Below are 13,425 nucleotides of genomic sequence, written 5' to 3' on the forward strand. Positions count from 1 at the left end.
ACACTCAGAAATACAATCAATGGTTGACAAAGCACTATTACTTGTCGAGAAGAAATGTGGCAAGCTCTGCATCCAGCTTGAACCTTTTAAAATCTCGTAGATTCATCCACATTTCAAATGCCGGTCCGATCTTAATGCTAGTTTTATTACGGGCACGGCCTCTTTCTATCTTTGTTTCCTTGTTTTCACTGGTTGTTTTCCTAGCTCTGGTTGTTAACCGAGGAATAGGGAGTTTGTTAGTGAATGTTCTCTGCGTTTAATCCAACACACCTGTGAATTTCAGGCGGATGCATGTGATATTGGCCCAATTCAAAGGCTGCAACCTTCTAAGGACGTATTTTAAGACCGATTGCGTCACAGTAGCGCGACTTGAACGTCCCAATTCAAAGGATGCTTAGAATGAAGCCTCAAAATGCTTCCACATTTCTCCGCAATGTTAAGGATAGAACGAATGGATCCTTAACAGCCGAGGATACCCCAAGATTCATTGCGCGCCTGCAACGGCTGCATATAACGGCTGGATATTCTAAAATAAACAATTAAAACCTTCATTAAATAAAAGTGTGTATTTATCAAAACATTCTTGTCACTGTTTTACTATTATAAGTTATGTTTTTGGTTAATAATATTATTTTTATGATGCATATATTTCTAAGGTTGATTAATTTAATATACTGTTGAATAGTTTAATCTACATCAACGTGTCATATTTTCTAAACTAAATTAATATTTTTCTGATTTCATATTTATTTTAACAAGTCAGAAACGTTTCCGCTATGTCCTGCTGACAGGCGCGTGCAGCAGGTGACGCCAATTATGGGTCGTCCGAAGGTTAGACCATCTCATTTCAGTTCTGAGGCTGCCACCTTGAAAGACCGAGTGCTCATCTTTAAGGTCCCATGCTTATAAGGTCGCAGCCCTTGAATTGGGACACAGCTATTGTAACGGGCGCAAGGGGGAGGGGGGATCTGTGGAGCGTGCAGGAACTGTGATTGACAGGCATATTTTACACAGCCCTGCGCTGATTGGACCAAATGAACCGGCCTGCGCTGATTGGACCAAATGAACCGGGAGCGGAGGATTTTTGCAAAACAAGTAACAGGCTCTAGATGGAGCTAGAAGCGCAGATTTTTTTCTTAAACTGTCTAATTTATGTTGTTTTATCGGAGCATAGTGTTGGTTTAAGTTTGGCAATTACAAACGTTCACTGCTAGAAATGTATAACTTGCCAAATGGTAACTAAATGCAGTCCTGTGTCCATTTTCAAAGCGTATCTTAATTTATTTACTATTGGTTACTAGGTTACCAATACCACCGTCATTCGCTCAAACAACTTGATGGAAACACACCTAATTGGCATTTGTTTGTTTTTCTTTTTTGCGAATTTTGAAAAAATACATGAATGTCGTATGTTCACCTGCAGGCTTCCCCGTGGGCAGTACTCAGTCAGGATGCAGATGTTGGGTGGGTCTATGCAGGAGCCTATGAAGCGCGTCAGGTGCTCGTTCTGAACGTCACGCATCTATAATACGAGAAGTGGAGGAAGAACAGAGTAGCAGGGGGGAGGGTTAGGTTAGCTTCTCGTTTCCATCACACCCGAGCTATTAATATCTCCCAGAAGAACATCATATAAACGTAATTATGATGAAGGCACCTGGCAAAAGGCAGAAAGGGCACGGACGCACACTTACGTGTTTGAGTTCAAACAGCACTTTCCTGGTGAGCTCGATGCGTTTCTTGTTGACATACTTAATGGCCGTTATGTTTCCCTGGAAAAGAGACATCAGCCACATTAGTTTCGGCCTGATTGCTGTTGTGAGCTTCAGCAAAGAGTTGGAGATCTTTAGAGAAGGACTAAAAACGCCTCATTGGTTCAGACAAGACAAGAGCAACATAATGCGCTAATTAAGCGCCATCCAAATGAATAGGGAATGATGACGTGTGGACATGAATTGAGTTTGTGGTCTCGGATCCTGTTTAATTGGAGAGAAACCTGACGGGCGTATGACACACATGTCTTTAATGCTGGTATAGAGATTAGACCTTCTGCTTTATTGTTTCAGCATTGATTTCGATTGTGAATCTGCAGTAGTTACATTGCAGAACATTTTTCCAAAAGAAAAATTATTTCGGACAACTTTGTCGAACACTATATGAGGATGGTTTGAAATAGCAGAAAGAAATCACAGATATCTGTGAAAAAATCTGAATGCTTTATAAGAAATGGAGGGCAGTAGGTAAACAGAGCTTTTCTGGTCCAGTTTTGCACATATTGCAATATACATCACAAAAAAAAATAGCTCAATGTTAGCAACCCACATTATCGTGTACGTACCCCTACCCAGTCTCACGAAATTATGTACCTATAGTCACGTAATTTTTAAAATATTTTTCGTGATATTGTCACGAATTTCCATGTTTTTTCGTGATCCTATCACAAATTTCTGTTTATGTGTCATTATCATGTATTGGTTACTCAACTGTTTTTCCTATTTTCAAACCGTTGTCGCTTCGCACTTTAAAAATTGGTTTATACAATTTTTTCTGATTTATTTTTTATATTTTCTGATTTTTAAACCATTGTCACCTGGCGTTAGGGTTAGATTTGGGTAAGGATGTCATTTTATGTAAATCTAACCCTAAACCAAAGTGACAATGGTAAGAAAATAGGACTAAACAGTTGAGTAACCAATATGTAATAATGACACATAAACAGAAACTTGTGATCACAAAAAACGCGGAAATTCGTGACAGTATCATGACAAAAAAAATTGTGTGACTAGGTACGTAATTTCATGTGACTGGGCTGTGTACCCTATCTATTTTTCAAAAGGCCCAAGGCACTCTTTAGGTACAAATGTCCTATTTGGGTATTGCCCCAGTGACAGCTTTTGTACCTTTTCTGAGAGTGTACCAAGTGAGCCACAGGAACATGTAGTACCTTATAGTAGCCGGTTTTTGCGTAGATCTGAAAGTTTCCTTCCATGGTCAGCAGTGAGCCATAGTTAGAGCCCCTCTGCAAGCAGTATGATTAAGACATGAGTATGTTTAGGTAAAACACTCGTATCGTAATACTATTGAAAATGAAATGTTTGTCTTCTCTCACCAGTGACATGGTGAGTCTGCTGCAGGCTCTACGCAGGCTCTTTTCTATGTTACTCATTTGTATGTCCTCCCAATGTACCCGCCACAGCTGAGCGGCCAGCTCGTTTTCCAGCTTCAGTTTCCTGATGAACAAGGAGCGAGAGACAGAGAGGGAGGAAAAGAGAGAATAAGAGAGAGAGAGAGAGAGAGAGAAATAGAGGTATAAATAAGCAGAGGAAAAAACAATGGGAGGTGGGGTGCAATGGGGAGAAAGCATTACAGGAAAAGGGCAATAATAAGAGGAAGTACAGAAAAAAAAACAATGGACCCAAAGTAAAATATACTATTTTATATTATTAAAATCAGTGTGATATGTGTGTCGCTATTGCATGTTGATTTTATTGAACTTATGTACTCAAAAGGTCAGGTGATTGACTGGGCCATTCAAGCAACTTGAATTTTAAATTCCTTGGCCTTGTGTTTGTCCACCCTCTTTTCATTTTCAACTTTCTGGTAGATGGCAGCAGATTTTTATCCAGAATGTCCCAGTACATTTCTCCATTCATCCTGCCAGTACCTCTTGCTGGAAAGCAGCCCCAAACCATGATGCTTCCACCCCCAATCTTAACTGTTGGTATGGTGTTATTGGGGTGGTGGGCAGTGCCAATTCTTCTCCAAACATGATGTGTAGAATGACTGCCAAAAAGCTCAATTTTGCTTTCATCTGACCATACTATAGTCTCCCAATAATCCACAGGCTTCTCTACAAATGCTCTTTCGCAAACTTTAACAGAGTCTTAACATTCTTTTTGTTCAGGAATGGAGTCTTGCATGGTGAGCTTGCATGGATGCCATGGAAGTTTAGCGCATTGCTTATAGTTTTCTTTCTGATGCAAGGTCTTCCTGGAGTTCTGCCCTAGTGGTTCTTGGCTCTTGGAGAACTCTCCTGATTATCCTTTGGACTTCTCGAACAGGGATCTTACGTGGAGCACCTGATCATGGCCGGTTTATGGTGAACTGATGCTCTTTCCATTTCCTGATAATGGCCCCCACAGTGCTCACAGAAACATTTGGCATTCTGAAAATGCACCTACAACCATTCCCCCATTCAACGATAAGTTTACGAAGATCTTGAGAGACTTATTTGCTTTTACCCATCATGAAGTCTTTCCCGTGTGCTTCCTGGGTAATGAAAAGCTTTTATAGGCCATCAATTAGGATTAAAGGAGCTGATATCAATTAGTACTAATAGGGGGCAGGGTTTCTTTCTCAATACTGACAGATTTCAGGTGATCTCCTGGCTTTCTATGCCATTTTGCACTTTGTTCTCTTCATGTGTTTAATACTTATTGCCTGTGTCATTTCACTTTATTTATTATGACTCAACTTTTATACTTAAATGTTCTGATTTCTTTGTATGAATTCAATATTTGGCTTGATGGCTACATTTTGTGTCAATAGCCCACTTAGAAATCTTCTTACTCATAAAAATGCTAATGTGTCAAATACTTATTTTCCCCGCTGTAGTAAAAAGCCATTTAATGTCCTTCAGAAGAACCCTTAATATTAAATAGTAATAGTAATATTAAATCTTTATTATTGACATTTTCAGGAGTATTATCATATAATGACTAAAGCATATGGGAATTCAAAAAACGTTAGAAACACAATTGTATTCATCTATTCATATATGATCCTCTCTGTGAAATCATGAGATTAGAAGCATTAAAGTTTGATTTTAAACATTGTTTTCAATCTTTGACATGACCTTACTCAGTCAATATTAAAGATTAAAGAACCAAGGTTATATTTTCACATAATGTTCTTTACATTATGTGCAACACATTCTCACTTTCCAAGGCGTCAAAATCTGAAGCATGTTCAAACGCCTTCAGCGTCAGTATGAAGACACGAAGGGTGCCCCTATGCGTCACTATATCGACGAAATGGGAACTCCGTTGCTTTCATGCTAATCCCTCAGCGTCGGACACAGACGAAAGGGAATCCCGGAAGGCGACGCCGTCACACCACGCGACGACCGGCAGGATCATGCCGCTTCTGGACGGTAACTACTCACTTTTTTTCCAATTTTTAAACCATTGTCGCTTGGGGTTGGGGTTAGGTTTGGATGTCAGTTTGTTTATACTTTTTGTCTTCTGATTTTTAAGCCACTGTTGCTTGGGGTTAGAGTTCGAGTTTGGGTTAGGATGTCTGTATTGGTTTATATTTTGTGTCTTCTGATTTTTAAACCATTGTCGCTTGGGGTTAGGGCCAGAGTTGGGTTTGGATGTAATTTTATGTAACAGAAAGTCGTTCTAACCCCAACCCCAAGCGACAATGGTAAAAAATTTGGAACAAAAATTGAGTAGTTACCGTCCAGAAGCGGCATGATCCTGCCGATCGTCGCACAACGCGACGGCATCACCCTCCGGGATTCCCTTTCGTCTATATCCGACGCTGAGGGATTAGCATGAAAGCAACGGAGGTCCCATTTCGTCGGTGTGGTGACGCATGGGGGCGCCCTTCGCGTCTTCATGCTGACGCTTGGGGCGTTTGAGCATGCTTCAGACTCTGACGCCCTGGGGAGCGAGAATGGGCTGTTATGTAGTATGATTGGTAGAAAAAACTATATCACAAAAATGTTTAAATGTTTAAATCCTAAATTGCTGTATTCATTTACTTTAACCAGTAAGAACACTGATACATTTTATCATACGATTGATTGTCTTGAAGGATACATTTATTACTCCAATACAAATTGGTAACATTGCTTTTATGCATTTATAGATAAAAATGCTTTCCAGGTTTTTGATGCACAAGCTGTCATGACTTGCATAACAGGCTGACAGTCCAAAATGGGCCCTACATTATATATACAGTACATATGCATATTTGAACAAAAACATGTAACCTCAATGAGTAGCCAATGAGAAAACAGAAGTGCTAACGTATTTGTAAATATACTGTATATACACACATTAAGTAAAATAATGAAAAAAACATAGTTAATATTTTATAAGCTCTTTATAATGTAAGTGTAATGACAAAAGAAATGGAAAGAAAAGAATAATACTTTATGTTTGGTAAGTGTCTCACAGCCTCCATGTGCCCCATTGATGGACAGGACTGATCTAGTATTATCTGATATATGTAAACCGTCCGACATACTATAATATCAATATCAGAACTCATATTCATTTCAGTCAGTTAATTACTGAATACATAGTTACACTTAATATAAAGCAAATAAACCCTTTATTTAGGTCTTGACTGAGTTGATGTATGTACTGAATGTTCCTTGCGTTTCCTGGTGGTTATTTCCCTAATTAAACATCAGGAACAGATAGAGAAAAAAGACAGACAGAGGGATATAATATCAGACCCAGATTGCCCAAAGCTTCATACTGTATAACCACACCTGACATGCAGTGTTCCAGGTTTTAAAAGTGCAACAAACCTAAAGCAATCCTGTTATCAACAGGACTGATTCCCAATGCTGTGCACTAGCACTGTAAATACTGTAGCTTTGTAGGTGTGTTGCGTGGTGTACAAATTGTGTAAATCTGTGCAGGTCTTTACTAACCTGTAGATGAAGACTGTGACTGTCACGATGATGATGAAAATGAAGCACACCACTATTGAGACCATCTGGTGCATGGTGACCGTCTCTGAAGAACACAGTAAAAAACATTCATGTCTGAAGTTCACGGATGGCTTGCTTAGATTTATGTTATTCTTTATAATGAAATAAGACTGAAAATAAGACTGAAAAGAAAAAATATATTCATAATTTATTTAGTTTTTTTCTTTTCAGTCTAATGTCAGTCAATGTGTTACTCACAACACAAAGTCATGTTGAAAAGGGAATGGTGATTAGTTATCTCACTGTCAGTGCGTTCGACTTCATGCGGAGCGTGTGGCACAGGGTGCTGCAGGAGTGATTGGAAAGCATATGGAGCACTTTGCTCTCGGGTTGCTCTCGCGGTGCTTTTGTGGGTCGCTGCGTGGGATTGAGAGTATTCATCTTCCTAAAGCCGCTTCACATTACAAGCGACTTTGTCTCTGTGCATCGCTCGTCTCTTTCAATGAGGTCGTTAGGGGGCGTTTCTAAATCTGGTTGTCATAAACAAATGAGTAGCATACACTTCAGTACCTGACTCCACTGCTTCGCTCTCATTGGTAGTCGGTTTGTATAAAGTTAAACTTTTCTCAACTTTGTCGAGCGACTGGACACGCCTCATCCGGTCGCCAACGATCATTTTCGCTCGTGTCGCTAGAAGTCGGCAAGCTTCCATTGAAATCAATGAGATCGCGTCACTCTGCTACTGCTTAAAGGAATATTCCATTTTCTTAAAAGAAAAATCTAGATAATTCACTCACCACCATGTCATCCAAAACGTTGTTTCCTTGTTCAGTCGAGAAGAAACTACGTTTCCTGAGGAAAACATTCCAGGATTTCTCTCATTCCAATGGACCCCAACAGAGCCCAACACTTAACACTTAACTCAACACTTAACAGTCTCTCCAACGGAGTTTCAAAGGACCACAAACGATCCCAAACGAGACATAAGGGTCTTATTTAGCGAAACGATTGTCATTTTTGACAAGAAACATAAAAAATGTGCACTTTTAAACTACAACTTCTCGTCTAGATCCGGTCGTGATGCGCCAGCGTGACCCCACGCAATACGTCATGACGTCAAGAGGTCACAGAGGATGAACACGAAACTCCGCCCCAGTGTTTACAAGTGTGTTGAAAGAGGACCGTTCCGACGCTGTTGTGTGTGGAATGATACTAATTAATGTCTTTGTGTCAGTTTATTGTTTACAATGGTCCGCAAATGTGCGTTTTATATATGTAACACGTGACCTCCCTACGTCACTACGCATTTACGTTAAGTCGCGCTGGACCGGATCTAGACGAGAAGTTGTGGTTAAAAGTGCATTTTTTTTTCTTGTCAAAAATGTCAATCGTTTCGCTATATAAGACCCTTATGCCTCGTTTGGGATCGTTTATAGTCCTTTGAAAGTCCGTTGAAAAAAACTGTTACGTGTTAAGTATTAAGTGTTGGGCTCTATTAAAGTCCATTAAAATGAGAAAAATCCTGCAATGTTTTCCTCAAAAAACATAATTTTTTTCTGGACTGAACAAAGAAAGACATCAACATTTTGGATGACATGGTGGTGAGTAAATTATCTGGATTTTTTTTTAAAGAAAATTGAATATTCCTTTAATGTCATTATTGATTTTAATTTTTAAATTCAAACCAGAACTGGAATATTACTGCGGCTACTGGGAATGAGGCTTAATTAAGCAAAAAGGTACGAGAGGCTGTGCTGTGAATAAGTAACGGCTGAAGGGCGTTGTTAGGCACGACGCGAAGCGGAGTGCCTGCAACCCCTTCAGCCGTTACTTATTCACGACACAGCACTTGCCTCGAGTACCCTACCGCTTTTATAAAACGGTTACCACACAATATTAAAGGAAAAAAAATATTAGTGCAACTTTCATGAAGTTAAATTAATAAAAGCATTCCTTCCGCTAGAAAAAATAGTCCCTGAATGCAAACAACAACATGGAAGCTCAAATAAAAAGAAACAAGCTGTTCTCAGACTTTGTCTCATTATATGTTTATGTGTTGCTAAGGGTGTTGCTAAGGGCGCAGTGATATTAAATAGAACCGTTGGGTGAAGCGGTCATAGCAGTGTTTTATTGTGAATAAAGCACACCTATTGACCAATCAGAATCAAGGATTGGAACTAACCGTTTTATAAGGAACTGTAATGGTTTTGTTTTGTGTTTTGTTGTTTGGGTCTTTATTTTGAAGTCTTATTTCTGGTCTTTTATTTTGATATCATGCCATGTCAAACTTCACCATTTTGTCTTGTATAAAGCCTGTTCACACACCCAGTCACTTTGCGAAGTATTGTCAGTGTAACACCTGTCTTACCAAGCGTTTATATTTTGTCACTGTCTTGTTTGATATTCTTGTTCATGGTTTTGACCCTTGCCTGTTCATTTGGATTACGTTTTGGATTACCCTTTGGATGTGTTTGCCTGGCCTTTTGGGATTTGTAAATAAACTTCTCTGCATATGGATTAGTTTCTCGCTCTCACTCACTTGGCATAAGCAGCCCATTGTTACAGGAACAAAACGCTAATGCGCTAACAAACCTGAAAATCTATCGACCAAACGGAAACATTTATGGGTCGATGACCATAACCGTCTGAACACCGTTGACCAATAATTATGAAAAAGGCAACTGACATACTTTTTGACAAGGAACACTTTCTAAAGGTTCAGATAGAAGTCTAAAAGTGTCTTTTTTGAATTTTGCTCTTCGGTTCCCTGGCTAATGGGCTGTAACTCTGGATTTGTTATTAACTTTAATTTGATTAAAAATCATTACAGGGCTAGAATAAAACAACATTTTTTTAATTATCACACTAATTATTAACTCTTAAGCATTTCATCCCACTTACATACACTATGTTAAATCGAGAAAAGCTCTTAGGAACGTAACTCATTCCCCCCAGCATTTATTTTTTTTTAAGTTGCCCGACAGCATTTTTTGTGATTTTCACAAAAGTTTTAGAAAATGCCTTGCAGGAAAATGTTCTTCTATAAATATATAAACATATATCAAATGAAAGAACAGACCCTCTGCTTTCAAACAAACAAACAAAACGGGAAAAAACTTTCATCCAATCTTCATGTGTTTTCTTTTTATAACCTCTTAAAGTGACACCATGTAATTTTTCAACCTTCATAATAAATTTTCAAGACCCTTGTGATAGTACATCGACTTTAAATAGGTTGAATGACATGTCTACCATAGCCTGACGGGGTCTGTATCACTTTTACTCGTATTTTAAAACTTAGGGTTTCTGGTAGTAACCAGAGCACAAAAAAAACTACAAAATTCGACTGCTTTACGGCATACGTCACTCCACACAATTTGTTTTTAACGTGAATTTTGCTGGAGGCTACTTAAGGAATGTAGAGAGCAGCTTCAATTATGTGACTCTGTGGCACAGTTTTTAGTGTCACGAACCTATGACACGGGCGACCCGGGTTCGATTCCCCTTTAAGGCATTTTTTTTATATAAACTCTTGATTCATACATAAATGCGATGTTCTTTATAAATGACGGCGATTATCTTGCATATGGTTCCCTGTATTCAGATGCGGTGTTCACGTATTTACCTTTCTTTTACTGTCTATGTATTTACATTACAATCCAGGATGCAATAGCAGTCAAACTTGCTCAAACTCACACAGTGTAAAACCAAACCCTATTCATTCACCAATCAGATCCGAGCGTTTCTCTCTTCTCTCTTCCTCATTTGCTGCGTTCCGCTGTCACTCGCGTGACGTATTACAAAGCGGCAGCCTTTAGGTCTGCTTGGACCACATCGGTTTACTTGGATTTGTTGCGACAATTTTCACACAAAAGAGAGGAAAAACGAGCGCTATTGCGAAAAATCCTGGTGGCGAGGGAGAGAGAGAGACGATGCAACAATATTTGTTTGGAAAAAGGCAAGGAAATACTTCTGGTCGTTTCTGAATTGGAAGGCTGCAGCCTCCGGAGGTCAAATATGCAGGCTGCACACGTCATCAAGCCTGGGTTATTAAGGTAAACTGAGCATTACATTCGCAAGTCATAAGCATACTGCAACAATTTACGATTAACTAAGTATAATAGTCAACTTTGTAATTGTTAATATTGTGAAATAAGACAGTCTTGATGACGTATACAGCTTAGAAATACGACATCTGGAGGCTGCAACCTTCAGATTGAGAAATGGCTTCTGCCACGACGAGTTCCTCATCAGAAAGTTGTAACATGACTGCGTTTGTCCCTGTTGTCTCAAAATGTTGATCGTTTAGCGTTTTAAATGTTTAGTTTTTAGTTTAGTTTTAAGGTTGGCCAGTTCCTTTCCTTTGCGACAGTGCTGCGGCGCTTGTGGGCTCTAGGGGCGCTAGAAGTGAAAAATACATGTCTAGCACCCCCTAGTGACCAAAAAGTTCCATGGTGTGCCTTAAAAGGAACAGTATGTAGTATTGTGGCCAAAACTGGTACTGCAATCACACAACTTGTGGCTAAAACTGGTATTGCAATAACAAAACTGGTGGCCAATACACAAAATGACAACATAAACATCAGTTGAGGGCTGCAACTCCACTTTTTAAAGGACAATATCCTGGCCGGACCACTGTGATCAGTGATTTAAGTATTTGAAATGAAAATGATTTCTTAATGTCTAGTGACATATCAGGGCCATTTTATGATTAATTGATATACATTTCTTACATACTGTTCCTTTAAATATGGGTAGGTTTTTTCAAAAATACAAAATCTTGAACAAAAAGCTGAAATAATTTAATTTTTGAAAAGGAATTTTGTTAGTGATCAGATTCAGAACAATGATCAAAACATACACAGAGTTTAAAATTAATTCAATTCGTTTTTGCATCAGTTTTTTTATAAATTTGTAGTGGATAATAGCGGAATTACACGCTACCGTAAAAACTTGTCAGGAAAGCATCATTGGCAGGGAAATGTTTTCTCTTAATTGACGAGATAACTTGTCAATGGCGGAGAAAGAGTTAAAGTTATATTTTTTATGTAATATGACAGATAATTTTTTTATGAGCATTTTTTATCCGACTCTTAATGGATTCTGCCAACAAAGCAGTATTTATGAATGGCCTAAGGCCGGGATTAAGTGGATTTGATGCATATCATTATCTCACTATTGACTGGAGTGGCGTTTAGCAGCTTTTGCATTTCAGCTCCTCATACAATTACACTATACTATAATATAATTATAAAGACAAAAGTATTGGGATGCCCCTTCTAATAAACATGTTTATCTATACCAGGATTTCCTGTCAAAACAAATATTAATACTAACTATATTATACAGTACAATACCATTTAACAAATGTTGTTTCCATGAGATTTTTTGACTCGAAGCCTGCAAGTCATACCGAAGATGTTCAACTGGGGTCTTGCTTTGGGCAGTTGTGGTCTAATTGTTAGAGAGTCACACTTGTAATCCTAAAGTCGTTGGTTAGAGTCTTACAGCTGGTAGGCTGCGACTCAGGTGCCCCCTGGCAAGGCACATTTCCTCTAATTGCTTCCCGGGTGCTCCAAGGATAGCTGCCCACTGCCCCAGATGTGTGTGTGTGTGTGTGTTTATGACTTGCAGTATGTGCGTTTACTACTTACTGGGATGAGTTAAAAGCAGAAGTCACATTTTGAGCATGGGCCAATCACATCTCTTTCACTAAAAGGGCGCTGCCCAAACTTCTTTTTTTTAATAGAAACACACAATTCTGTAGATTATTATTAAATGAAGTAGCATTTAAGATTTGTGTTGACAGTAATGACTAAATTAGACAAACCTGTTTATTAGATGTCCCAAATCTTTCATCCGTATAGTGTTATAAAGTATAATTTAATAGTTAGGTACCGTTAATTAACTTGTTGAAGGAAATAAGGGAATAAGATCAGGAGTTCAGTACATGTGACTCAATAGCTCTTATACATGTGGCGATTAAGTGTGCTACCTCTTGCAACACAACTTTTAAAACTCTTGATTATTTCAAGCTGTGAAGCGACTTCTTTAGTTTGAAACACATTTAGTAAAAGAACAAAGCGGCAAGAATTCAGTTGTGAAATCCAGTATATTTCTTTATGAGTGCATTGTTGTATGGAGTTATATCTGTCTTCACTTACTTGCCAGGCAGGCAGGGTTGTCATTTTTAAAGCCACACAGTGGGATATCTGGAGGTGGGCTTCCTTTTAGCCAGTGCACTTTCATCCCTGGCTCTGGAATCATCTGCTTTTGACTGCTATTATACACGGACACAATCTGGGACGCACACACATGGATCATATCAGAAGAGCTGCAATCAGATAGATTTAGCAGTGTAATATTAAATATAAAGAGCTGTATGTGATCAAATTAAACACTGAATACCTGATAAACTCCTGAATCTGTGTCGGTCATGTCCCATAGAGCAAAATCAATTTCCCGATCACCAAACTCATCCAACTGGGTGACTCCGGTGACGCCTTTTAAAAGAAAAAATGGGAACATGATCAAAATACAACAAAAATGGTTTGTCGGTCAGCAAAATCAAATTGTTGCCATGGATAAATAATAGTCAATCTGCTTGTTAATGTGATCTTGTTAAGTATTTGCTGGTAAATTGTGGGTCTAGCACGTAAACATTTTCATACATTTGGATGGAGAAGAGCTTGGTTACAGATTTGCACAAAACATTTGCGATATAAATGTCAAATGACGATGTATCCATTAAAGGTGCA

General features: G+C 38.7%; 1 protein-coding gene across 1 annotated transcript in view; it reads right to left on the reverse strand.

Annotated features, from left to right (window-relative positions):
- Positions 1–13,425, reverse strand: part of npr1a (natriuretic peptide receptor 1a) — a 127,547-nt gene that overhangs the window by 14,154 nt on the left and 99,968 nt on the right. The window contains exons 6-12 of the mRNA XM_055219623.2: positions 13,076–13,170; positions 12,832–12,967; positions 6,668–6,752; positions 3,107–3,227; positions 2,942–3,016; positions 1,692–1,769; positions 1,418–1,522 (exon numbers count right to left, since the gene is read on the reverse strand). Of these exons, the coding sequence (XP_055075598.2) occupies positions 1,418–1,522; positions 1,692–1,769; positions 2,942–3,016; positions 3,107–3,227; positions 6,668–6,752; positions 12,832–12,967; positions 13,076–13,170 (695 nt within the window). The remainder of the gene's footprint in view (positions 1–1,417; positions 1,523–1,691; positions 1,770–2,941; positions 3,017–3,106; positions 3,228–6,667; positions 6,753–12,831; positions 12,968–13,075; positions 13,171–13,425) is intronic.

Source organism: Misgurnus anguillicaudatus, chromosome 20 (genome assembly GCF_027580225.2).
Source record: "Misgurnus anguillicaudatus chromosome 20, ASM2758022v2, whole genome shotgun sequence".
Taxonomy (NCBI): Eukaryota; Metazoa; Chordata; class Actinopteri; order Cypriniformes; family Cobitidae; genus Misgurnus; species Misgurnus anguillicaudatus.